This window comes from Sturnira hondurensis, unplaced genomic scaffold (genome assembly GCF_014824575.4).
Source record: "Sturnira hondurensis isolate 20B ecotype Veracruz unplaced genomic scaffold, ASM1482457v3 Scaffold0020237, whole genome shotgun sequence".
Classification (NCBI taxonomy): domain Eukaryota; kingdom Metazoa; phylum Chordata; class Mammalia; order Chiroptera; family Phyllostomidae; genus Sturnira; species Sturnira hondurensis.
Genome location: NW_028092868.1, coordinates 3,226,777 through 3,253,522, shown reverse-complemented (window position 1 = coordinate 3,253,522; position 26,746 = coordinate 3,226,777). Strand labels below are relative to the sequence as shown.

The 26,746-nt window shown below is 58.4% G+C and overlaps 1 protein-coding gene across 4 annotated transcripts in view; it reads right to left on the bottom strand.

Moving 5' to 3' along the window:
• Positions 1–26,746, bottom strand: part of SPEG (striated muscle enriched protein kinase) — a 55,690-nt gene that overhangs the window by 10,691 nt on the left and 18,253 nt on the right. For 2 of the 4 annotated variants that reach the window (XM_037029076.1, XM_037029077.1), the window contains 23 exons: positions 19,178–19,353; positions 18,866–18,954; positions 17,785–17,960; positions 15,159–15,419; positions 13,946–14,104; positions 13,653–13,842; positions 13,339–13,562; positions 10,645–10,764; positions 10,298–10,402; positions 9,491–9,697; positions 8,968–9,091; positions 8,679–8,854; positions 6,023–6,135; positions 5,506–5,674; positions 5,160–5,256; positions 4,839–5,039; positions 3,766–3,823; positions 3,136–3,213; positions 2,850–3,028; positions 2,308–2,334; positions 1,491–1,643; positions 1,268–1,310; positions 177–245 (listed from right to left, as the gene is read on the bottom strand). In XM_037029076.1, coding sequence (XP_036884971.1) covers positions 177–245; positions 1,268–1,310; positions 1,491–1,643; positions 2,308–2,334; positions 2,850–3,028; positions 3,136–3,213; positions 3,766–3,823; positions 4,839–5,039; positions 5,160–5,256; positions 5,506–5,674; positions 6,023–6,135; positions 8,679–8,854; positions 8,968–9,091; positions 9,491–9,697; positions 10,298–10,402; positions 10,645–10,764; positions 13,339–13,562; positions 13,653–13,842; positions 13,946–14,104; positions 15,159–15,419; positions 17,785–17,960; positions 18,866–18,954; positions 19,178–19,353 — 3,194 coding nt within the window. Of the gene's footprint in view, positions 1–176; positions 246–1,267; positions 1,311–1,490; positions 1,644–2,307; positions 2,335–2,849; positions 3,029–3,135; positions 3,214–3,765; positions 3,824–4,838; positions 5,040–5,159; positions 5,257–5,505; positions 5,675–6,022; positions 6,136–8,678; positions 8,855–8,967; positions 9,092–9,490; positions 9,698–10,297; positions 10,403–10,644; positions 10,765–13,338; positions 13,563–13,652; positions 13,843–13,945; positions 14,105–15,158; positions 15,420–15,733; positions 16,505–17,784; positions 17,961–18,865; positions 18,955–19,177; positions 19,354–20,254; positions 20,414–26,746 lie in introns of those variants that run through there. The other 2 variants (XM_037029078.1, XM_037029079.1) reach the window with 2 other exon arrangements.

Sequence of the window (26,746 nt, the reverse complement as noted above, 5' to 3'; positions counted from 1 at the left end):
TAAGGCAGGCAGAGGGTCAGGGGGCTGGAGGGAAGCTAGGAATTGAGAGACCATAAAGCAGGTGAAGACAGATATGCAGCCAGTGAGGGCACATGATAAAAAAACACAGGGTCAGGGAGAGAAGGCTGTAGCATGAGAAGGTGGGAGGTACAGAAGCAGGGTCCAGGCAAACTTACCTGCCACCTCCGCCGGGAGAGGAATAGCTTTAGGTGGTCTGTGCTCACCTCTGCACCAGTCACCTGAGTCTGTGAACCCAGGAAATCAGGGCTTAAGGAAAGTCCTCTGGCAACTGAGACCCTCAGGGTTCGGCAATGGAGAAACCAAGTGCACAGGAGGAGACAGTGAGCCGAGCAGTAACAAGTCCAGGCTCCTTGGGGGACCCCCTTCCCTGTGCATCTGTCCCAACAATTCCCACAGCCAAGGTGCCCACGTGTAGACAAATTCCCTGAACCTAAGTGGAGAGGCCAAAACTCGGTGGCTTCCAGGATGGGCTTTAGAGCTCATGCCCGGCTCAAGGTCCCATCCCAGCACACTGGCTGCCCCAGGAGGCCGCGAGTAGGCCCCTGGCCTAGCCCTACTGCCCACCTCATCATCTGTCTCCACGTGGAGCCCTCACCCCGGATAACTGGAGCTAGGCAGGCTGCGTCCAGACAGATGCGTCCCTCAGCCACCCACTCCTCACTGGAGCTGGTTCTGATCTGGGAGACCAGGCTCGTTCTCCAAGGACAGACACTAGAATTACCTCAGCCTTCAGTTGACCCAGTGCAAAGCTCAATGGCTGGTCTATTCCGTTGCTCTTTCTGGGTCATTTGCTGAAACTCATCCCCCCACCTGGCGCTATGCCCTGCAGTGCTGGGGTTTGAAGATGAATGAGAACTCTGCCCACACAGAGCTCACAACCAAGAGGCCAGGCCACATACTAACCACAGCGGGTTGGACTGGTGCAGGACAGAGGTGGGCACTCAGGAGTGGGGAAGGCCGGGGCTGGTCTCAAGAGCCAGAAGAAACCCTGATGAGGACCCCGCAGGATGGGGTGGGGAAGTCCAGACCTATGCCTTGGAATCCATGATCTCCCAACGTGAGCCTGTTTTCTCATCGACACAATGAGAATCGTGCCTTTCTCCCAGAGCTATCTGAAGCAGGTAGATCGTAAGTAGACTAAACGCCTATCATGCTAACTGCACACAGTAGGTTCTCAATAAATGAAGCTGTTAACATTTTCTCTCCCTCCACCTCTCCTACCGTGACTTTGCAGAACTAGACTCACTTTGAACCAAGGATGTTCCAGGGTCTCCTCTGCGGTAGGTCTCCTGGAAGGGGGAGGAGGAAGGGATTCATCAGTCATCAATTCAGCCAGTCAGTCGATGTTTGGGGAAACGGGGCCTCCAGGGACTTGGAAGATGGGCTGTCAAAGGGCAGAGGCGCGGCAGCAGTAAGGGTGGCATGAGGGGGGTCTGCAGGCGGGGGGCTCCCCGAGGCCTCACACTCACAGCCGGTCCTGCACCAGCACTTTGATGAGGAAGGCCCGGGCCTCCCGGCTCAGGCTCAGGAACCTGGTCTCCTCAAACGCCACGTTGTAGTTTCGGATGTTCATCAGTGTTGTCCGATCGTTCTCCCCAACAAATGGGGAGATCCCCGTCAGGCTGCAGGGGTGGAGAGGGCTGAGTGAGGGCGGCAGGGCCCTGGGGCTCAGCCAGAGATGAGAGGGTGCCAGTGGGGACATGGGACCCCAGGGCTGTGGGGCAGACACACAGGCTAGGCAAATCTGGACAGAATCTTTCAGACACTTGCCTGTCCTCTTCCCACCACCCCGGGGCACCGGCGGGGTGGCACTACCACCTTGAGACCTGGGCAACCCGGTCCCTGCCCTGGGCCGGTGCTTTAGAGGACCTGTTCTGTCCTTCCTCCCGCTGTGGCCTGTCCTCGAGGTAAGGAGTCTGTGCTCAGGGGACGTGCCTCCCTGAGCCTGAGCCTGAGCCTACGCCTTCCAGGCCCTGCTGGACAGTCAGGACCCCGTAGTTCTTGCTTAAGTGGCCCCGAGCCTGCACTGGCCTCTCCCCATCCAGCCCGTGTGCCTGCCCCTCATGGAGAGGCTGATGGTAGGAGACTTAGACACCCAGGCTGGGGTGCCCACATTTATGCATATGAGGCCCCTGGCTGTGCAGGAGGGAGAGGGGGTGTGGAAGAGAGGGCTGGGCTACACACCCCCAACTGCTCTCCAGCCCCACGCCCTGCAAATGTCAGGGTGGGGGGGCGTCGCTAACAGACCACTGGAGACTGGGGGCCCGAGTGCAGAGGGGCTCTTACCAGAGGAAGGAAATGACGCCCACGGGCCTGTAGGAAAAGGAGAGTGAGGTCGTGAGAGGACAGCGCACCTCCCGCCGGAAGTGAGCAGAGAATCTAGTGAGAAGTGTCCTCCCTGTGAACACTGGCATGGAAAATGGACAGGGCACCTCCTTCGGGGGAAACTCTGAACCTGGAGGGCCAGACGTCCCTGGGGGAGTCAAGGGTCACAGCAGGAGCAGCCCAGGAAGCCATGAGGACTCTGGGAGTCGAGGGACCGTGCCTGCCTCACTGTGGGGAGGCGAGGTGGCTGCAGAGGGGGTGGCTGACCACCCAGGAGAGACAAGAAACCAAAGATTGACAGGTCTGAGCCCTTGAGTGCCTGGGTCACCCCGACGGATGAGGGGCAGGTAGTAACGTGAACAAGGAACCCGTGAGCAGTGCCACCTGCTGACTGTCGGAGATGGCATCTGGGCTTAGTGAAGCTCCCCGCTGCCAGGGATCACCTCCCCAGCACGGGGGCAGCTGCCCTGGCCCACCCCAGCAGCTCAGTGTGCCAACATTACCAGATGTCAGTGACTCCAGACACAGGGGTCTGGTTGACAATCTCAGGTGCCACGAACTCGGGTGTGCCGTACTGGCAGTACTGGGGCTCCCCCGGAGTCAGCTCCTGGGCGTTCCCGAAGTCACAGATCCTCACCTGCTCTTCGTTCTCCGCACCGTCCCACACCAGCAGGTTCTCTGGCTGCAGGACCCAAGGCAAAGTGTGCAGGCTGAGTGAAGAGGGAAGGGCCCCCCCACTGCCTGGCTTCCACAGGGGCCACCTGCTCCCTGGCCCCTGCAGCACCTCACCTTGACATCCAGGTGCAGCACATGGTTCTGGTGCAGATAGCATATTCCTTCCAGCACCTGCAGCATGTAGGCCCGGATCTGTGGGAACAGGCGACCCAGAGTCCATGGGGGAAGAGTGGAGTTATGCTTGATCACCACTGGGGCCATGGCAGGAGGTCATGCCATGCCTGTTAAGTGGCTTTCAGTTGGCTGGTGAAGGGGCTTGGAACACAGGTTTGGGTTGCAGAAACCCCAGGCCTGCGTGTACACAGGTCAGGCACACCACAGTTACAGAAGGGAGCCAGGCACGTGACAACTGACAGGACCGTGCAGTTCACGGTTGGTCCAGGCCTCTACAGCAGGACAGCAGTGGACTGAAGAGAGTCCAGGTGGCACTCTTACTGGAGCCACGTGTGAGGAAGACTGGGAAACAACAGAGGGAGGGACATGGTGGTCTGCTGAGATTCACAGAGAACACGGTAAGTCCCAGGGCAGGGGGCAGGGTCTGGTGGGATGGAGGAAGGGGGCTCCGCTGCTGCCCGGGGCCTCTTCATGGGCACCGGGGGCATGCCCAGGACCCACTCCTCAGTTCCCAGAGCACAGGCAGGCGAATGCCACTGCCCAGCCTGCCCTGCCACCCACTGCCCTCACCTCAGACTCACACACGGTGGGTTTCCTGGCCATTCGCTCCAGCAGCTCCTCTGTGCAGCTGGGCCCCAGGTCAAGGAGAACAGTGGCCAGTGCTGACTGCCTTGCCCTTCCCCGGGGCAGTGCCTCCCCCTCCCCAGAGCTCAAGTCAGACCCCAGCCCAGCGCGGATTCTCTGTTCTCTTAAAGCACCTCTGACTCCAGTTGCAAGAGCGTCTCCACTCCTCCTCCTGTCACCTGGGTGCACAGGCGGGACAACCCTGCACGTACTCTCTTGCTGGGGGACCCCAGGCAAGCCATCCGAGCCCAGTTCCCTCAGGAGTAAAACAGGACAACATCTCCTCTTGCCCCACTGTGAGGTATGCATAGGGATCAATTAGAAGAGAATTTCATTGACTGTAAATGGAACTTCTTGACTCTATTGGGGAATGACCCAGAAGGTTCGTGACACATAACAATGGGTCATTTTGCTGACATCTGGGTTCTGACAGTGCAGGCTGGGGGCCTGGTGTGAGGACATGGTCGCCCTGCTAGTGGGGGTGACAGGCCAACCCCCCAGCACCCTGACATAACGTGCCTTTAATAGCAGCTCTCACGCATGGCTAAAACCCACTCTTTATGGAAACAGCCTACTTATAGAGCCAAGTACTGATGCTCATCCAAGATGGGGTCACTTCAAATGTTCAATACACTGTACTGCATTTCATGATAAAAGTCACAAGCCTTTTGCTAACTGTGTGACTTCTGGTGAGTCACTTAACCTCTCTGTACATCGGCTTCATCATCTGTAAAATAGGGATGATAAAATTCCATGAGATAGGTAGGCAGACATGAGGGTTAAATAGATAGAGCTCTTAGAACATGGCCAGGCACACAGTAAGTGCTATGCAAATTTATGCTCTAAAAAGGGGTGGGGCTGAAAATGCTGGTTTTCCCAGAGGTCTCCAGACTCCCCTCTGTGAGGTTAGTCAGCCCCTCCCAACTTTGTTAAGTGTGAAACATGTTACTAATGGGCTGTTACAAGGCCCAGTTATTTGGGCCAGGTATCCCCCAGACACCCAGCCTGTTCCAGGATACAGCTCAGTGACAATGACCAGTCCCCGACGCCTCTCGAAGGCCTCATGGAAGTAGAGGACACAGTCATGCTGCAGCCGGGCCAGCAGCTGGGCCTCCCGCCACGCTGATGCCTTTGGCTTGGCCTGGCTGGGGATGAACTTGGCTGCAAACTCCAGGCCAGAGTTACGCTCCACCACACGCCGCAGGTAGGAGAAGGCACCCCTGGGTGATGACACGGGGAGAGGATGGGTGCAGGCATTGCTGGACCCTCTCTGGACCCTTTTAGCCTCAGACCCAGCCTCTCTGGGCCCCCAGACAGCACCCCCCTTCCTCGCCCCACACCTGCCGATCTCCTGATGGATGTCATAGAAGTCGCTGAGTCTCCTCCCTCGCTGTTCTTCGTCTTCCCTGCCCCCTTCCACCTCCATAGCTGTCTGAGCTGCGGAAGAGATGCCTGGCGTTAGATGTGCAGGACAACAGAGGAATGAGGGCAGAGCCTGAGACTGGCAGGGTGGGTGGAGGAGACAGAAGAGGAGTGAGAATGTTCAGGGCCCAAGGTGAGTGTTGGGCTGGAAGATACGGGGGCCAAGCAAGGAGTGCAGGGCCAGAGGAGTGGCTCTGGGCCATCGACTCACATCGGATCCTGGGGGTGAGCACTCAGCCCTTCTCCCCTTGAGCTCCTGCTCACCTGAATGCACAGCCAACTCTGCTTTGCAGGAGACTTCTCCAGCCAGGTTCCGGGCCGTGCAGGTGTAGACGCCTCCGTCCTGGGCCCCCGCGCTGAGCACCACCAGGGAGCACTCATTCTCCTCATACACGAAGCTCACGTGGCTGCTCTCGGTCAGTAGCGCCTCATCCTACAGAGCTGACCGTCACCTCCAGCCTGGCTTCGCCTCCCCCAGGGACCCAGTCTCACCCCTATCTCAGGGCCAGGAACCTTCCTACCCAGGGGCCTTGCTTCCTCCCAGGACCCAGAATCAGCTCCACCCTTTGCCTCCCACCAATAATCCTGAATCCCCCAATTAGTCCACTGGGTCCCACTTCCTTCTATCTGTATTCTGGCAGCTACTCTGCTCTTCTCTGTCCCAGTTCGTCTTCCTAAAGCTGCCTGCTCCCTCCCTCAGAAGATACCCCTCCTCCTTCCTCCCAGGCTCCTGGCCTGCCCCTGGGCTAGGGCTCCCCTGAGGCCTTCATCACCCTCTGACCTTGTACCACATGATGTCTGGGAGTGGTTTCCCCTCAACCACCACAGCGAATCGAGCAGTCTCCCCTGCCCCCACCTCCACGTCCTCCATGATGGACTCAAACCGAGGGGCCTCTGAAACACAGGGGGTGGGGGTGGGTGAGGGAGGGGGACAACATGTTGGGGTCACATGGGCCTGGCTGCTCAGCTCCTCTCCATGCCCTTCCTCAGCAACTACGTCATCAGACCCACAGCCCCCCCTTTCCCCTCCCCTCCTGCCACCAAGATCCCCAGCACCTCCCCCACTGGGGCTCTCAAACTGGCCCCAGAGAGTCCCAAAGTTCCTTGTCTGGACCAAGTGCCTGCCCTATAAATCTATATGTGGTTTTCTCCAAATCTGAAAACTTCAGCCAGAGGGTGCAGGCTTGCTTTGTTTGACCCTCAGTGCCAGTTTTGAAATCAGGAGATTTTCACACCAAAGAAACCTGGATTTCCTGTTGCTCTTGACAAATCGGGACTGGCCAAACTGAGCCTCTTCCCTCCCTGTGTTAGTGGGCTGTGCACAGTGGCTCGATGCTGCCCCCTGTAGGTCATGGTCCTTCTGCACAGTCCCATTGAGGGCTTCTTGGGCTTGACTGCCTAGGTCTTCCAGGAAGTTCAGCCTGTGACCCTAACTCAAGTTTTTGATGGCATTGCCTCTGTCTTGAAGTTTTTTCTCTGAATCTCATTTAAATGTTTAAGGGGTCTTCTACCACCTTGGAGATGGCAAAACGAACAAGCTGACACGGATTCTCTGCTTAGTTCTCCCACGTGACTGTGATTTTATTTGTTGCACATACTATGTGATCATGTTATTTCCTCATAAAGTGGCTCCCAAGTTTCATGATGGAATTAAATACATATTCCAATGTGCTTCGCAGAAGAGTCTGTGACTTCCTGGTGCTGCCCTCCTGAGCATGGCTGAGGATCTCGGCTTTAAGGAGAGCAGGAGTGAGCAGGCCCCGCCCCGAGGGAAGAGCAGGGCACTGGCAGGGGCCACCACATCACCAGCACACTGCCTGGTTTTATACAGAAGAAAGGGAAGGGCATCCTGAGAGTGGGGAAGATGGGGTGAGAGGTAGCAGATGTGGAGGAAGGGGGCCATTCCACTCATCCTGCCTGGGGGTGGGGGTGAGGCACAGTGGGAGAGAGCGTAGAGCCAAACCCCAGGCCTCTTCTAGCCCTGGTCAGCTGGAACACAGTCTCCCTGTCACTGTTCCAGCCAGGCCGGGCTGCAGGGCTCTGGGTGGCCAGGCCTCACCCTACAACCGGAACCGTGAGCCCTGCAGATTGAGGAGGAAGTGACAGGGGATGGGACAGGGGAAGCTGAGCAAGGGAAAGACACATAAAAGGGAGATCAGGGCCCCCCACGATCTGTAGCCCAACGGCATCCACTATCGACAGGGGGTGAGTAGGGCTTTGCCATCTCTTCCTCACACACCCTCCTGCTGCATCTCATTCCCTTTAAACATGCATTCCCTCCTCTCTAGTAATTTGGCTTACAGTGTGTGGGGGGACATGGCGGGTGGCAGGGTGGATTCTACGAAAGTCAAAGGACTGGGGTGGTTCGACTGAACTGGAACAATTTTTTAAAAGCACCAGAAAATGGACATTGACCCATGGCGAGCTTGCCTGTGCTAACTAACATATCACTTCCTTTGCATTTGCTTGGAACTGTATTTACTCAGCAGGTAACACTGTTTCGCTGGTGCTGGTCTGGAGTTCTGAGTGGCATTTACATATGTTGAGAGTTAATGAACAGATGGGGAAACAAGGCAATTATTACCTAACGCACGTTGGAGACCGAGACACTACGTTTTTGATGGAGAAATTCCCAAAAAGGTTCTCACTACAAAGGCTGGGAGGCCTTGTCCAGCAGGTCAAGCAAAGGGCAGCCAGGATCACAAGAGCTGAGCGTCTCACGATCAGATGCGCTCCCTCGGGCTTTTCTATTTTTTAAACCCACTCAGCTTCCCATACTTGTTACTCAAGGTACTATTTCCTGTTGTGTTTAAGCTGGGAGCTGGGAGCACCCTCTGGCTTTGGAGTGGGTATCAGAGCTTGAATCTCATCAGGTTGTGTGACCTTGAACCTGTTACTTAGCATACTCTCTGAGCCTCAGTTTCCCCACCTGTAAAATGGGGATAATAGCTCTGGCTGGTGTGGCTCAGTGAATTGAGCCACAGCCTGCGAATCAAAGGGTCGCTGGTTTGATTCCCGTCAGGGCACATGCCTGGGTTGCAGGTCCCCAGTGGGGGGTGCACAGGAGGCAACCACGCACTGTTGTTCCTTTCCTTCTCTTCCTCCTCCCTTCCCTTCTCTCTAAAAATAAATAAGTAAAATCCTTAAAAAAATACAATGAAATGGGGATAATCACCAACCCCTGTCTCACAAGGTTGAAGTATTAAATGAGGTGATCCGTGTGAGATACTTAGCGCCAAGCCTGGCACGTACGAGGTGCTAATAGATACCTTATTAGTACTATTACTATTGCTATTACTAGTAGTAACACCAGTACTGTTATGGCCACGAAAGAGAGAAGACCCAGGCCTGGCAGGTGGGTGTGTGCACCTGGGGGTGCAAAGAGAGATCCGTGGGCCTCTGGGGGAGAGGGGGGAAGAGGGCCTGCTATCACCTACCTGCCAGCTGCAGTGTGACTGAGCAGGCCTGGGTGCCATGGCGGTTGCGGGCAGTGCAGGTGAGAGGCCCCAAGTCCCGGCGGCTCACCCGGCAGATCCGGAGACCGTACTGGTCATCATCCGGCTGGCTCAACTCGTACACACCGGCCCGTGCCTCCAGGAGGGCCCCTCGGCAGCTAAGGGACATGTGACAGGGAGGTCACCCAGGATCCAGCCACAAGGAGGTCAGGCTAGGATGGCTAAATTGGGCTGCCCCTGTGGGAGTGGGGTGTGCCAGGCAGGGGCCCACCTCCTCCAGACGACCTGGGCCTCCACATGGTTGAAGGTGACGGTGACACTGGCAGGCTGTCCCTCCACCACATACACCACATCTGGCTTGTCCAGCACAGCAGGTGCCGCCTCCAGGGTTGGGCCTGGGGGGACAGAGTACAGGCTCTATGCTGGGGTGACACCAAATCCTCTGTGCCCACTGCTCCTTGAACCCTCCCGGCTGCCCTGTGAGCTCCATGTTTGCGGACGAGGAAGCTGGAGCTCAGAGAGGTTCAGCCATTTGTGCAGGGAACACGGTCTGGGAGCAGCGAAACTGGGACTGCCTTCCCAGCTCATCAGACTCCAGAGCCTCAGCCCCGCCCGCTGTGAGTGCTGCTTTCTTCAGAAGAGAGGGAAGCACCTGGATGGTCAAGGTCGCATCCAGCCACACTGTTCCTGTTGAAGCTCTACTGTCCAGACCAGCCCTTGAGCCTCCACCACGGGGGCCCAGTTCCCCAGCCCAGCAGCACCCACCCCCACTCCCTAAGAGGGGCCAGGCTCACCTCGATCCAGCAGCTGCACAGGCTCAGACGGGGGTGATGGCTTGCTGCTGCTTTTGATGGTGGCACTGAGGACCCGGAAAATGTGCTGGGCTCCCTTACGCAGTCCTGTGGCTGACCACCCAGGCTTCCGCAGGCCTGTGGCCAGCACTGTCCACTGGTCTGAGCCCAGCACCTGGTGCTGCACAGTGTAGGTCAAGGCGTCCGGGTCTGATGGGGAGGCAGCTGCTAGAGGTGGGCATTGCTGGGGCATCCTCCTCCCCACCCCGACTCAGTTCCTCAGGACCCAGGAAATCTTTAGTCTGTTCTGAGGACCTGCCTGTTTCTTGTGTTGCTCCTACCTGCCCCCTGTCAACTCTTGCCCAACCACTGGCCTAGCCAGGCTCAGAGTCAACAAAGTGCCAGGCCCGAGGTCCAGGTACAGGCATGGAGGGAGCTTGACTTATATCCCAATTCCTTGTTACTATCTGAGGTGGGGAAACTGAGGCACAGAGCAGGAAGACATTGTGGACAGGGAAGAAGAGCATGTTCCCTAGACCACGACCCAAGTACCCAAACCCTCTGAGAAAGAGAAAGGAACATGGTGACCCTTTTTGTCCCCTCTCCTGACCCAGAGTCAGGGCTTCCTCCACCATGGAAGGGACGCAGTCAAGGTTGCTCCCGACCATGGTCCCAACATTCCATCCACTCCCCACTCTGCCTGCTTCCCTGGGCCTTGCCCTCCCCTCCTGTCCCCCTGGTACCCCTGCCTGAGCCTTCCCTGTCCATGTCCCGATCCCCATCACGCAGCCCTGTGTGACCCTGACCCACCGATGGCCATGTCCAGACTCCTGGGGGGGTTCCATGTGAGTGTGACCATCTTCCCAGTCACAGCGACCACCTGCGGGGCACCATCTGGGGGGCCTGGAACCACATCTGAAAGCCACAGGCCAAGCATCCCCTGGGTCCTTTAGGTCCCCATGGCTCCGCAGGATCACCAAGCCTCAGGGTAGTGAGCTGGGAGCCAGGGGTACAGCCACAGGGGCAGGGGCAAGGCCAGATGGCTCCCCAGGGGTCCAAAGGAAGGATGTTGGTGAAAAAGCCTCTTTCACGCAGCCCCCTGGGTGGGCCGGAGGCCAGGCTATGCACACAGCTGGCCAGGAAGGTGCCTGCCGTACCTGTGACGTAGAGGTGGGCGTAGCAGGCAGCTTTGCCCAGCTTGTTGGCAATGACGCTCTTGTAGACACCGGCATGCTGCGGCCCCACAGCAGGGAACACCAATCGATGGACATCCCTGTCTGGGGGTGGGGGTGGGAAGGACAGTGACACCAGGCCTGAGCTAGGAGGATACTCTGAGGGGTGGGCCCATGTCACCCCAGGCCTGGCCCTTCACCCCGACCCACTCAGGGAGGAGGTGAGGGGAAAGGATAGGCAGACAAGCAAGAAGTGTGTCCTCCATGCGGCAAACCCTAGTGCCAGACGGCCAGGTCCACACCTGCAGCCTGGGCCCCTCTTTCCTGTCCCCTCTCGGCTGTCCCTTGCCCCTCAGGGCCTGCAGCTTCTCCCCTCCCTCCCACATCTTCCTTGAACCTCTGGGGGCAGGGGTCACACCTCTGTGTCAAAGATACTAAGGATCCTCCCACTGAGGGCACAGACCCATGCAAGTTCTCCACTAGTGCCTCTCAACCTTAAAGAGTTTATTTTTAGAGACAAGGGAAGGGAGGGAGATGGAGAGGAAGAGAAACATCTATGTGTGAGAGAAACACCTATCGGTTGCTTCTCACACTGGTAACCTGGCCCGCAACCCAGGCATGTGCCCTGACCGGGAATCAAACCAGCCACGTTTCAATTCGCAGGTTGGGACTCAATCCACTGAGCTACACCAGCCAGGGCTCAACCTGGAAACTTTAAAGGCACCTACTGCATATGGAGAGCAACCAAAGCCCCTAAACTCAACTGCCATCCAGCCACGTCTCCTGCTAGTCCTCCATGGTCTGACCCTGACAAGCCAGCAGGAGGGTCCCTGAACAATCCACAGGAGTTCTACCTTCAGGTCTATGCTCACAAAATTCCTCCCTTCTGGAACATTTTTCTCTTATTAAGGCCTTCTTCTCTTTCAAGATACAGTTCAAGTAAGCACCAGCCTAGGAAGCTTCCTGGGTCATTCCCGGGGGGCCCCACACTGCACCCCCATCCTTGATACCCCCAGGACCTTCAGAGGAACCCACTGCCTTGCACACAGTGCCAAATATATTGTACATCCCAGTAAGAATTTTCTGCTATGCCAGCTACTTGATGTGTACTGTTTTCCCACAATACTTTCAACAACCCTGCGAAATCATCCTCGCGCGCTGATGAGGTCAGAGACATTCATGGGCTTGTCCAAGGTCACACAGCTAATAAAACGGTGGAGCAATAGCTTGATGTTGGTCCCTCCGAATCCGAAGGTCCTTTCCTACCATGCCCCCAGAACGACGATAAGGGAGCCATCTCCAGTGGGGACAGGAAGGGGCGCAGGCCTACATGATCCTCCTTCATGTGAGGGCCGTCCCCAAACACCCCTCCCTTCTCTCAGTGCTTATCTCTGCATGGAACAGTCACCCATTCATTTATCTCTCCTGACACTATTTATAAAAGAAGTGAAACCGAGGGCTGCCACTGACCCCGCACACAGAGGAGACGCAGGCTCAGATCCTGAGAGAAACGCCCACTCGGGCCTCCAGCAGAGAGAGGGAGGGAGCCTGCAGGCTGAGTGGACAGCCGCTGCGGAAGAGGACTGAGAGGAAGGGTCAGAGCCACCGTGGTGGCACTGGAGATGGGGCCCAGGTGACAGGCGGCAACCTGGTTAGCAGGCGGGAGCCAGAGTCAGACGGTCCTTGCCTGCCTTTGAGCAAGTCCTCGCCCTCTGTCAGTCTCAGTTTCCCCATCTGTAACCAGGAGTAACGGTCCCTGCCTCCAGGCCCATGGTGGATGGTGAGGTTGGGCACGGCAGGGCTTTAGTCCTCAGAGCCTGGCAGACAGGGAAGCGCTTAATAAAGGTGAGCTTGGTCACGCTGCAGCTGCAAGAGGGGGTCGTCCTGGGGCATAGGGAGGCCTTTCCCTGGGAGACTCAGATTCCTTCAAAACCTGAGCTGAGTCCTGGCTGGTGTGGCTCAGTGGACTGAGCTCAGACTGAACCAATGGGTCACCGGTTCGATTCCCAGCTGGGGTGCATGTTGGGTTGTGGGCCAGGTCCCCAGGACAGGGTTCGTTAGACGCGATCACACATTGTTATTTCTCTCCTTTCCTTCCCCTCTTTCTAAAAATAAATAAATAAAATCTGACAAAAACAAAAAACAAAAAAAATGGAGCTGAGGTCTTCCCATGAGAAGTACCTCAGGCAGAGAGGTCATGGCCCCAAACACCTTCCTCTGTGTTCCCCCAGTTCCCTCTTTACCCGCTGTTCGGTAATGGCCTCGGTCCAGCACCCTTTTGGTGCCAGACCCCGCCCCCACCGGCCTTCCCCCTGGACTCTCTGTCGTCCCGATGAGGGCCACTCTGGGGGCCTCACATATACTCTCTGATTTCATGCTCTCGACAAGTCCATCACAGAGGGTCTATCACTTGGCCACAGACTGCAGCAAGATGTACCGCCTGTCTAGTAAATTCTAACAGAGCCACCGAGGCCTGGAGTAGTGATTCAGTAGATGGTGCTGTGTGGTCTCAAAGGAGGAGGCAGGGACCTCAAGGCCCCCCTGGGCTCCCCTCCCCCAGCTGCCCCTTAGCTGAGCAGGCTAAGAAAAGGAAAGCCCGAGGCTGAGGAAAAGGGAAGGCACAGCAAGTAAAGCAGCAGGTGGAGGGGACGCTCCCAGGGTCCCCTCCTGGACACGTACACTGCATCATGCGCCGGTCATCACTGCTCTGGATACGGTGGCCGTTGTGGAACCAGCTGATGGTGGGGTAGGGCAGGCCGGTCACCTGGCACTCCAGCATGGCCTCCTTGGCCAGTCCCACCTCCAGGTCCTGCAGGGGCCTCAGGAAGTCGGGCATGGACAGCCGCTCCATTTCACCCTGCTCCGGCTCCTCGGGGATGGACGGCATCTTCTCCAGCTTTGAGCTGTAAAAACCACACAGCTGCCCGGAGTCCCAGAGCACTGCCTCCTACCACAGAGGTGACCCCAGCAGCACTAGCGGCCCCAGGACATACCTGGGGCCAGTGGCGGCTGTCCGCGGCTCCTCCACGTAGAGCTGGGCCGAGCAGTGGGCCTGGCCATGGGTGTTGGAGGCACTGACCGCATAGAGGCCCTCGTCCTCGGTGCCCACATGGGCAATGTGCAGGGAGTGCAGACCCCCATCCTGCCGCAGGCGCAAGTTCTCACTCTCCTCCACGGGTCGGCCTGCGGGGAAGGAGTTGGAATGCACAGCAGGCTCAGAGAGGGGTCCTGCCCTCATGCCCTCGGGGGTCCCCCAGTGCAACATCCGCAGGGTGGAGGGCCGTACCAAAATGAGTCCAGGTCACGGAGGGGGGTGGAGTGCCACTGATCTTGCAGTCGAAGCGGGCAGCACGACCTTCCAGCACCTCCACGTCCTCCAGCAGCCTGGTGAACAGGGGGGCCCTCGAGGGCCGCACAGTCAGCCGAGCACTGCAGGTCAGCTCGTCTGGGGGAGGGGTCGGCACTGAAGCAAGAAGGGCCTGGGAACCCCAGCCACCCCAACCCACAGGTGCTGCCCTCACACTGGGTGGGAAAGGGGGCGGGGTCAGGTGCTGGAGCTTGCGCAGAGCCCAGCAAGCTCCCTGGGCATCGGACCGGAGTGAGGCAGTGAGCAGGATCCAAAGACTGGACCTTCTCAGAAGGCTGCAAGTCGGCAGGGGTGGCAGCAGGCTGTCCAGGGCCCTGGCCTGGCCCTCCCCTCCGGAGCTCACCTTGCCCACCCAGGATGACGCTCAGCTCAGCAGTAAAAGGAGCCCGGAAGCCAAGCTCCCTTTCTCCTCCACATCCCTTTCCCGCCTCCTTGGAATTCTCCTCTGCGCCTGGGTTGTGCCCGTACTCCCTCCCACCCACCCCGGACCCAGAGTGTATGCCCCTGTGCCCCATTCTGCTGCCCCACGGAGTCTTCTCAGGGAAGGCATAGCACCTAACGCTGACCTGGTTCTTCCCTGCCTACAAAGTCCCTCCAATGTCACCTTAGGTGCTCATTACCACAGCCTGTTGAGGCATTGTCTCCGCTCTTCGAACAAGGATGGGCACCGGGTCAGAGATGGCATTAATAATAATAATGGCTGACATTTATTAGGTGGCACCCTTCGCCAGGTGCTGTGCTTTGTTCTCTACATTCATTATCTCATTAATCCTGCCGATCCCCAAGCTAGGCATTATCACGGTCCTTTTTCACAGATGAATAGTCTAAGCTCAGAGAGATGGAGTGACTTGTCCAAGGTCACGTGGCTGGTATGCAGCAGGGCGAGAACTGGAACCCACGTCCAGGTGTGTCTGCCATTACCTCAGTAGACAGGCTCCCACAGAAGATCATTTGTGCCAGGTGCTGCTCCAGGTGCTGGTTTCACCCAGGCAGGCGTATTGCACCATCGTCCACCCACTACTCACCCCAGGAGATGAAGCCCCTTACACTGCACCTGGCTCCTTCACATCCAGCCCCCTTCCTCCAGCTCTCAGGCACCCAAGGCAGCCCTAGGGCCCAAGTGGGCAGTTACCTTTGGCTGTGCTGAGCTTGCAGGTGTAGACGCCGCTGTCGTCCTCGTGCACAGAGGTGAGCAGCAGCTTGCATTTCCGGCCATCGAAATGCATCTTGCATTTGAGCAGCGCAGGCTGCAGCAGGCGGCCGCGGCACAACCAGTCCACCTCCACGTCAGCAGGACCCGCCACCAGGCACTCAAACAGCGCCATTTCCCCGGCCCCCACGTCCACATCCTGCAGGGGGGCCAGCACGGCCAGGGACCGGCTCTCAGGGTGTGCTGGGGAAAGCAGCCATGGGGGGCACACACAGAGCAAAGACACACAGGGTGAGGGAGACACACACGCACAGAGAGACAGACACAGAGAGAAAGATGCATTTTGTTCCTTTGGAGACAGAGGGGAAGCCCGCCCGCCTGGCTGACCAGGGCAGCAAGGAGGTCCCAGGCCTGGATTCAGGATGGCCACCCCAACTGGGCCAGAAAGAGGGAACTTAGGGGAGGCTGAAGGAGTCGAGGACAGGGCAACCGAGGGCCACGTAGGGGTAGAGACGGCGGCGGGGAATAAAAAACAGCACACCAGCTGGGTATAAACTGGACTTTATTTGAACTAAGAAACAGGTGTTTCTGAGCATCTCCGTACCCTCTTCAGTAGGTCCCTTCTCCTGCGCCAAGCCTGGCTAACTCTCTCCTGCCCAGACAGGGCCTCCCAGACCCAGACAGTGAGAAGAGCGCCCCAGGTGGCCCTACACCTGCCCGCAGCCGGGACATGCCAGGCCTCACATCAGCGCAGGGCCAGGGGCCTCTGGCTTTTGGTCTCTCGTGAAATGAAGTGTTGTGCCGTGTGAAGCCCGTTTCTGGAATGGTTGGTGCTCTGCCCCTACTCTAGGGGCCCCTTGTCGCAGTCCCTATCCCTATGGGCACCGCCATCTTGCGGGTGCCATGCCCTGTCTCTCTCCCTCTGCCCGACCCCACGGCATCCTTCCCTGACTGTCACAGACATACAGACAGACACATGGACAGACAGACAGGGCCTGTAGCAGTGGTAGCACATGCGCTCGTTGGGTGCTCCCCTGCGGGGAGAGACTGGGAGGGGGGTCTTGATACTCCCCACGGGCCACCCCTTCCTGGCACTCAGTCCACGTGGGGGCTCCTGGCCTGCCCAGCCATATGTCCACTTGGGGGGAGGGGCCCACAGGGGCCCATGGCTATCTCAGGACACTGCACGGGGAAGGGAGGGGGCGGGGGCTGGAACAGGGTCCAGGCAGGAGGCAGTGAAACACAGCGAGGTCCGAGAGGTGCCTGAGACAGGGGTGCGGCTCGGAGGGCAGCGGGGGGAGCGCAGGCGGCCCCCTGAGCTCACTCGCCTGTGTACAGACAAAAACCTCAGTCAGCAAGCGGCAGGTTAGTGCGGCACACGCACACACACAGGCACGCACGCGGCCTGGCTAGCCCCCCCCCACCCCATGGACAGCCGCCTCTCAAACTGCTGGGTGGCACTGTGGGTTCAGCTCCCCCCAGAGCGACCCTGGGGTGTGGGGTGGGCAGCCAGCCAGAGGCCTGGGCGCCCGGGGGAAAGGCATTCACAGGTGTCAGGAGCACCCCCAAAACCTGAGAGATGCCGGGATGAATCCCAAAGAGAGAGAAGCACCGAAACATGAGTTAACACGGAGAAGCAGGGCAGAACCAGACCCTGAAGGGAGAGGAGCAGGCCAGGGAGTAAGGGCCAGGCTGTGGGGATGGGGGGTGGGGGCGGACATGGAAGAATTCAGAGACTGAGGAGGAGGCAGCCCCAGGAGCAGGAGGCGCGGGGGAACCAAGGTCGGCGAGGCTGGCGGTGGTCACCACTGTTAGGGGCCAGGCTCCAGCAGGGGTCTGGGGGATCCTAGCAGCTCTCAGAGCAGGCCTCTGCCAGCAAGGGCGGGAAGATGGCTGAGGAGGGGTTCCCAGCCCTGAACTGCCCACAGGGAAAGGGGAGGCAAAAGGTGGAGTGAACAGCCAGTCCTGGGAAGGAAAAGCTTCAGCGCCCTAGGGCAGCCTGGCTAGGGCCTGCCTTCTGGATGCCTGAAGGGTCCCCTGCCCTTATGCTTGACTCAGGGACCCAGCCCTCTGCACATTGTACAGTTCTACTCAGCCTGGCACCCCTGGGGTCCCTGAGATGCTCCATGCCCAAGTCACTCCAAGGGCCCCTCCGAACGGGTCCAACTATCAGACACTCTCCCCACCACTCCCAACCACAAGAGAGTCTCTGCACAGCACTGAGATGAGTCGGGGCAGGGGCCGAGGGGCGTGGGAGAGGGGAGTGGGTGTGAGGGAGGGGCCTGGGAAGGGAAGGGCGGCAAAGGTTTAGGAGGGCGCAGTGAGAGGATGGCCGGTGGGGAGAAGCAGGTCTCTGGCTGATGTCAGGGGCAGGCACGACTGAGTGTGAGGGAGGGCACTACTGTGTAGTGAGCTGAGCACTGAGCAATTTGCTTTGTGGCCTGGGCAGGTCACTTCCCCTCTCTGGACCTCAGTTTACTCAACTACAGCATAAGCAGCTAAACTTGGGGATCTCTAAGGCCCTTGTCCCATAATGTTGGCAACTGGGCAGGATCAACGCTGGGCCAGGTTGGGGGTGGGGGGTTCACGGAGAGTGTGAGGTACTCACCTCTCACCTCCAGGCGGGCCTCACACTGCCGAGCGCCATACTCATTAACTGCTTTGCAAGTGTAGAAGCCAGCGTCGCCCCGCTCAGCGGCCAGGATCCGCAGGCGGCACAGCCCACCCTCTGCCTCCTCCGCAAAGCGCCGCTGGTCCGGGCGCACGGGCTGGCGGTTCCTCAGCCTGGCAAAGGGGCAAGAACTCAGCCCCAGGGCCCAGGGTCCTCCCCTGCACATCCAGGGGAAGTAGGGGACAGACCCAAGCAGGCCACTCCTCCCCGCAAGTCATATGTCCCCTCCCCAGGTCTGTCCCACTGCCCACAGGCACCCCCGGATTAGGGTTTCATTCTGACTGTCATCCCACCTTCACCAGGAACTTCAAGATAATGGCCGCCCACCAGGGTCTCTCCACTCTAGGAACCTAACTGTGCTTAGTTAGAGCAGTGCCGTGTTGTTCGGCTCGTGATGGCTCTGAGGTTTCCTCATGTTTTATTTTTATTTACCTAGAATAAATGGCAACTTTCCCACTTTCTAAAAGGGACGTGAAATAACTTACAATGTGAAGAAATCACATTGGGGACGAGACAATCAATTATAAATGAAAAACAGAGCCCAAACCAATAAAGAGACCCAAGCAAACCAGTCAAAGTCCCAGGCCCCCAGGATGCCCAGGAGCCCGGGGAGGAGGCGCATTTAACTCTGGGCTCTGGCAGCTCAGAGGTGAACGCTCCCATCTGGGCCTGGCCCAGGGCTGGGCACAGGGCTGGCCTCACAGCTCAGCCTGCTGTCAAGGGGTGGGGGTGGGGGAGCAGCCTTTTCAGGAGCAAGGTGGCTCCAGGCTGCTCACCCCAAGTGGACAGACAGGACACCATGTGCTCCCCAACCCCTCCCTTGAGGAGGAAGCCCTGGACCCCAAGCAGAGGCGGGGGCAGGTTGTGGGGAGTGGCACTGCTGTACCTGGGGTGTGGCCTCCCCGCAGGTCGTGGGGAGGTCCCAAAGGGCCACTCCCCTCCACCCAGAGCCCGGTCCCACAGGGCCAAGGCTGGAGGCAGGGGCGCTGGCAGGTGGTGGTTAGTGGCTGCTACTCACCAGGAGACGACAGGCTTGGGCTCCCCCTGCACACGAATGCTCATCGTGACATCTTGGCCTTCTCTTACTGACTGGTCCATAAGGGAGACCTGAAGGGGACCCCAAAGTGTCAGAGCCCAGCTTCAGCTCCTGGGGGTAGGGCATCTGGGGCAGAGGCCTCTTTCCACCCCAGGCTGACCGAGGGTGGCCCTGGGTTAACAGGGTTAATGGGGCCGAGCTCCAGGCAGTACTGGAGCCTGGTGCGGCCCTGAGAACAAGAGGCCACACGAAGGAATGGAGGTGCCCAGCTAAGGCTGGGCTCAGGGGTCTGACCTTGAAGGTGGGGGGTGCCTTGGAGCCAGTGTCTGAGGAGCGACGGTTCTGGCTGGGACTCAGCTTCATGGTGGGGCTCTGGGGCCAGGTCTCCCCAGGCTCCGGGAACTCCTCCGGAGGACTCAGGTACTCCTCGTCAGAAGTGATGGGGCTGCTGAAAGGGGATGTGGACCCACCTGCAACAGAGATGGAGGGGAGACAGTGGCACTCAGAGAGATGCCAGAAGAGGAAGGGGGCAGAGAGCCTGGGGGAGCTAAGTGGATCGGCCTGAGGGCCAAGAGCCTGAGAAGGCCTGGAATGGCAGCGCCCGAGAGGTGAGACGGCTCCTGCACTTCCCTTCCCCGGGCTCACACTCGCTTGCTATGTGACCTTGCCAGGTGTTCCTGTTGCCGACTTTCTCCACACTGACCCTGCTGGTCCACTTGAGTCGGGAAACCATGGGGAAGGGCCAGGGGCCCAGGACTCAGGCAGCAGAGGGGCCATTCCTGGGCCTCATGGGAGACTTGGAATCCCACTGGGGCCTGGAACCCACATTCCTGGTACAGATCGCAGGTTCCTAATGCAGGTGGTTCACACCTTGGACCCCAGAGTGGCACAACCAGGACCCCGGTCTCTTGGATGAGCTGGGTCTAGTGCAGAGGAACACACACCTCAGACAAGCCTCATCCTGACCTCAGCGCCAGAGCCAATGAGCTAACACTGTCCAGTCTGCCCTTCCCCCTCTCCCTTCTCAGCTTCCTGCCCCAGATACCCCAGGGCACCTGTTGGCCCCAGCCCTAAAGCATGAACCCCCAAACTCTCGGGGGATGGGAAAGCAGAGTTTGAGTCATCCATAGAGAAAGGTAGCTCAGCCTGGGGAAGAGGAGGGGGCACCAGCCTGTCTTTGGGGGAGGGGTGTCCCCAGGGCCCTGACGCCCTTCCCCTGCAACTGGCCAGTGGCCCAGCCTCACTGAGCTGGCTCCTAGCCGACTGCCAAATACAGACATGAATCTGCCACAGCCCCCTGGCCCCTCCTCCTAGTTCCCCCACCCCAAGCCCCTGTGGTCCGGACCCCCACAGTGCTGCACCCCAACTCACCGAGAGACTCTGCACATGAACCCCAGCCTGTGCCTGTCCCGAAGGCTGGGCCCTGGCACCAGGCCCTTCTGCTGCCTGCCCACTGCCCACCCCACCAGGCTCCCTAGGGAGCAAAGAGCGCAGCCTGCCCAGCCCCACTCACTGGCTGACCCTGCCGAGGCACCGCAGGAGGTCCTGGGGGAGGGGAGGGAGCCTGAAGAGGGGCAGGAGGCGGTGGGGGCTGGCCTGGAGGGGACAGGCTGGGTGGCAGGCAGGCAGCTGGCTGGGGAGGTGGTGCCTGCTGAGACCACAAGCAGCCTGGGCCTGGAGTGGAGGGGGAGGAGAGGGGAGGGACAGAGGCGGCCGGGCTGTATTTAGCCACCCTGCTCATTCCCAAGCAGCAGGCTCTGCCTTTTCTCTCCTTACAGCTTCTGGACCCTGACAAGCACAAAGCCCCCTCAGTGGCGCCTCAATTCAAAGTGTCAGGGCCTTGGCCCCCAGGGAAAGATGGGGGTGGCGCTGCACTGCGGCATCCAAGCCACTTGCCCTGATCCATTCATCTCAGTGTGTCCACCAGAGGAGGCAATTAAGGCACACAGCCTCTCTGATGCCCTCTGCTCTGACCAAACCACCAAGACCCCCAACACACAGAGCCAGACCACACCCTGTTGCCTCCGGTGCTGAGAATCAGGGAACAGTCAGGACCTCCAGCCTGCTTCTCAGAGACACCCCCTCCACCTGCACGGGCCGGAACCCCACCTCTGCCTTGAGTGTAGCAGCTACCACACGCCCTGGGCCTGAGCCCAACACTGCTCCTGCTGGCACACCAGCTGGCAGTTGTGCCTCGCCCTATCAGCCCCTCCAGGGACGACAATCAGGAGGCAGGGGCCGCCCCACCCCACCCCTCGACTCCTCACAACCAGCACCCATCTGCATTGGGCTGAGGAAGGGGCTTGGACATAGAGCAGGAGTAGGGAAGCTGTTGAGAGGTCACATGTCCTTCTCCCTCCTCCTGTCACCCATGCCCAGGGCCACATTCCCAAGCTATGACCTGTGTTTCCCATCAATGCCAGTGAAGAAAGAGGGGGGAGCACCATTCAAGCTGGCTGTCCCGAGGTGGGGGTGGGGAAGGAAGTCAGAACGGCCACTTGGTGAGCATCTGCTCAGGGACTGCCCCTAGCTGATGCTGAGATCACAGGCGTGACTCCTGGTGGTGGGCACCCGCCAAACCCCCGTGGATTCTGGTGACTTCCTGAACCACCTCCAGGTTGGGCAGCGCTGAGGCCACTCATGGCCCAGGGAGGGACAGCAAAGATTAAAGCAGATGGGCAAAGTTTGCAGGGATCCTCAGAGACCCCTGGTGGTCGCTAGAGGAATAGCACCCTGGGAGCATCCAGTAACCAAGCTAAGCAGAGTCCTTCAAGCCCCTCAGAGAGGGGGCTGTGAGAGCAGCCTAGCTAGGAGGAGGCTCTAGCTACAGAAGAAGAACTAGACCTCCCTGAACCAAGGCCATGGCCCCCACCCCTATGTACCCCCGAAACTGTGTGGCCAAGGAGGCTGGTCAGGGATCTCTGCCTCCAGGTCCCAAATCCTCTCAGGTTCCACACCAGGCTCTAGTGCCTCCCCACTTCTCATGGGACCCACCTTGTAGCTCGTCCCTACATCCCAACCCCACTGCACCCACAAGGTCAGGTCTCACTGTGGGAAACACAGTTACACTACCTGGGGACTGGAGAGCAGGTATCCCCCCACCCTGAGATGTACACAGGCCCACCACGCGGGTGCTGCTTTCACACACCCACCACTGCAAACCACACTGGCTCTGCGCAGGCATCTGGCCTCCTACACCACTCCCAAGTCAGACTCACTGGACGAGAGTGCTGGCCGTGTGAGCCTGTAAGTTGGGGGCCCCCTCCCCAGACCCGTGCGTCCAGCTCAGTACCCCCCAACACCCCCAGAGGTGCTCCCGGGATAGACACAGTCACAGCCACCTGCATAAAAGGTGCCATGTAAGGCCCTTTCCATCAGGGCTTCTCAGGATGGCCCTTGGACCACTCCTATCAAGACCACCTGGGAGCCCATTTAAACTATAAATTCCTGGGCCTTGCACTGACCTGAAAAATTAGATTTCCAGAAACGGAGATCAGGAAACTGCATTTGCAAAAGCAACCTTCCCTACAGGGAGGAAGAAGAGGCAGCAAGGAGTCTCGTCTCACTCGGCCACCCAGCTTCAGGTCAAGACTCTGAACCTTGGAGGTCTGACCCCACACCCATGTGCTTCCCACTCTACCACCTGCCACCTGCACAAGGTCCCTAACTGTGCCAGTGATCCTCAAATTCACCACTCGCCAAAACTACCTGGAAGGCAGACACAGGTTGCTGGGACCTGCCTAGAATCTCTGATTCAGCAGGTCTGGGCTGGGGTCGATAACATGCGTCTCTAATGCATTCTCAAGGTGACGCCAGTGCTCCGGGTCTGGGGGCTACACTTTGCAGACCAGCGCTCTGTGGTCTCCTCCATCTCCCTCCACTCTACTCTCAGGCAGAGCCTCACTGCCCTTTGCAGATGTGTGTCTCACCCAGCCTCTGCGTGCTACCCAGGCTGCTGCAGGGGCTTGGAAAGTCATGGAAACCTCTAACCCCCACTGCCAGCTCACACACTGCCCCGGACTGTCCAGGAGGGCCTCCAGGTATGGCCACAAGGGCTAAGAGTAGCCAAAGCATGGCCATAACCTCAAGAGCCTTCTGGCTGATAGGGATGACAGCTACACACACACACACGCATGACTGTAGCAGCAAACAGGAATAAGGTGGCATGGGAGGGGCAGTAAGGCCACAGGAGTGCAGAAAAGAGAACACTCCTTTCGGCTTAGGGAAGACGGGGAGGCTGAAGGAAGGGGTGGTATTAAAATTAAGAGTTTAGTTTAAGCAGACAAAAGCAATACTGGAAGAGGAAGCCACATGAGCGAACGTTCAAGGGCAGACAGTAGGTGCAGAGAACTGTAGCTCAACCCCTCTAGCTACGGAACTAGGTAAAGAAGAACGAGATGGCATGGGACAACGTCGGGGCAGGTCCCTCCCACTGCCTCAGCTGCCTCAAGCCACCCTCAGATCACTTCCACCCTCACGTGGAAGTGAGCAAAAAGGAGAAGAGGTGCTGAGAATGTTTCCATTTGGGTTGAAAAATGGACAAGGAAGCAGACAGACTTCACACACGTGGTCAGCCTGACCGAGGCACGGAAGTGGTCAATTTCTTACACGGGATACTTGGGATTGCTCCCTATCAGAGGAAGCACTGGCACCCACAGTAATTAGGTCCCCGCTCTTCTGACAGGCTTGCGTGACGGCCCCCACTCTGAGGCAGCAGCCTTGGGGGAACACCCATTGGGGGCAGACCTGCTTCTGATAGACAGAAGCGAGGAGGGAGGGCTGAGTCGAGTGAAGTGACCTCCTGTTTCTTCAGATGTTGCCCAAACCCCACCAAGGATGGATGACAGGGCACGTGGCATTCCAAGACCCCTCCACAGGCAGCCAGGAGCGTCACAAGTGAGAACCTGCCGGGGCCAGCAGGAGAAGGGCCAGCAGGAGAAGGGGGCAGCAGGAGAAGGGGCAGCAGGAGAAGGGGGCAGGGAGCAGAGCTGTAATTTCCTCCCTTTCCGTTGACACTCCTGACCTCCCCACACGACCTCCTTTCTGTTGTGACAGTGCCATCATACAGATGGGACCAAAACGAGCCTTGACGAGCCCTAGCCCCTGACCCACGTGTCCTCAGCTAAATCCTCAGCCCTACATGGCATCGCAAATTGCACTGAGAAAGCAGCCCAGGCGCTATAATGATCCCTGCTGTACAGAGAACATGGTGGCCAGATTCAGTGAAGAGGCCAAGGTCTCCCCTGGAAAATGCTAGAACCTTGAGCTCAGAGACATGACACCTGTGCTTGAGAGGAGGCCTGAAGGCAGCAGGACGGAGGCCGGGCACATGGAGCCACCCACGGCTCCCTCGCTCCTGACCACAGGACCCTTGGTGGGTGAGCCACCTGCGCACCGGGCGTGCAGGGAAACAAGCAGGACCACAGCCATGGTGGGGGGCGGGGGTAGGTCAAGTGAGGAGGGAAAGAAAACCCCAAGTCTGAGCCACCCACAGAAGGCAGTGGCGGTCTCCGCCTCCACCGCTGCCAGCATGAGCTCGTGAGAGCCTGAACCCTGACCCTCTCCCTTCAGAGTGGAGAAAGGGGACAGCATGGTGCAGTGGTTGGGGGTGTAGACTTGGGAGATCCAGGGACAAGGCTCCAAATCATCACCCTACTTCCCTCTGGCCCTCTGGTCCTACTACAGGTGAGTTCATGTCCATGTATGTTAAACAGCCCTGGAGTCTACTCAAATGTGCATTAATTGCAGTAAAATGAAATGAGAAAGTGCTCAGCTCTTTAGGTGCACTAGCCACATCTCAAGTGCTCAACAGCCACACGTGGCTAGCGGCTAGGGAAGGACCATACACATACACAACATTTCTCTCATCACCGAGAGTTCTGTTGGTCAGTGCTACTCGGGAGTACTTTACTAAAGCCTTCCAGGTCTCAGTTTCCTTATCTGTAGGATGGGCATAACCACAGGACCTACCTTACGGGGTGGATTAAATGTGAGACCCAATCAATCCGGGCCCCAGTGCATACGAAGCGCTCAGGAAACGCTACCTGGTCCTGTCATTTTCATCCGCCATCACACTAGGCCTGTCTGCTTCACCGCTGCACATCTCAGCCCCTGGTGCTTCCAGCATTCCCAGGCAGATCACAGGTGCTGGCCTCGCGCCAGCTCTGTGCCACTTCACACTCCAGGTTTCCATCCTCTGGTCTATAAACTGGGAATGTCGCCACCTGTCACGACCCTCCGAGAGATACACAGCTGACCCTGAACAACACGGGTTAGAACGGCAATGGATTTTTTCCAATTGATCCAAGCAGTTCGAATCCGCGTTGTTCGAGGGTCAACTGGCGGTTGGGCACCCGCCTACGTGCAGGGCTGACTAAATTAAACCTGGATTTTCCACTGCAGTGGTGGTAGTGACCCTAACTCCCGCGCTGTGCAAGGGTCCCCTGTCCATGGTGTGGTGTAGGTCAAGGAAGGGAAGAGATGGGAAAGGGACCGGAAGAAGTACATGGTGCTCTCCAAATGCACAGCTCTGCTCTGAGAGATGGAGCCTTGGCATCCTGTTGGTACTCAATAAAGACCCGCATGGTGCACGCAGGCAGCTGCGGAATGCCTGGCTTAAGATGAGCACACTTCTCACACCCTCCAACCCCCTGCCCCAATACACACATACCCTTTGGGAGCTCAACTGTGGTCTCAGTGATCATTCGGTGGGGTAAGGCAGGCAGGGAGGGGTCCAGGGCTGGGTGGGGCTGTCAGAGCTGGTAAGGACAGACCATGCCCCCACCCCCCGGAACTACAGCACCAGGGTAACTACATGCTCTAATCACCAATTCCCTGTCCAAGTGGCTCCCAACCAGGAACTGAGATCTGTGGGCCCTCAAAGGCAGGTCCTGTGTGCACCCCAAGAGGGCACTGGGTAGCCAGTCCTGGTTACCAAACGGGTGGGGGATGAGCCAGAAAAGGAAGTGGTTCCACAGGCCTCTTCTCACAGGACACTACACACTCCGTCCCTCAACCTGCTCCTATCCTGCCCACAGCTGCACCGCCTAACACCCTTCCCTCGCCCCACCCCCCTCAACTCCCTGCAAACTCCAGGCCTGGGACCCTGGCTTTTGCCAAACGTCTTTGCCACCCATTGGTTCCACCCACGTTTGCTTCTCGGCAGTCCACTGGCCTCCACCCAGCGGCTCTGGACCAAACAGCGCCTTGTAGGGTAACAAAGTCTGCTTCCCCCACGAGTGCTGAGTCTGGACCCACGTGCCTGACCCTCAAGCCTTGGAGCCCTGGACCAGTGTGCCTTTCAGGAGCTGTTCTCTGGGTGCAAAGCCTGGCTTCCCCCCGGGGGGAGGCAGCACAGAGATGCTATGACAGGCTGGGAAACACGACAGGGTTGGGGTGTGGGCCTGGCCAAGGTGGGGAGATGAGCCCAGGGCATGAACAGTACGAAAACAGGGAAGGAAAGGAAAAGACTGCCTCCCGAAGCCTCCCTCGTGGAAACCTGAGCTCCTGCGCACAACAGTTCCACTTAATAATGCTAACAACCAACATTTGTCTACAGCTTTACAGTTCATAAAGCTTGTTCACACATTTGCTTTCTTTCCTGAGAACAGTATAATTATCTCTGGCTTACAAATGAGGAAACCGAAAGGCAGGAAGGTTTAGCAGGCAAAGACAAAACTCCCAGTCAAGTGCACACAGCTGCCTTGCCCCAAGCCTCCTTCCCAACCTTAAAAGGCGCCCAGATGGCCCCGAGCCAGCACTGGGGCACCCCCGCTTCAACTCCTTGCCAAATCTCAGTCCAAGCCAGGTAATGACTGGAGACCTGGAGCTGGACCTGGGCCCCCTAAGCGGTGCTGAGAGCTG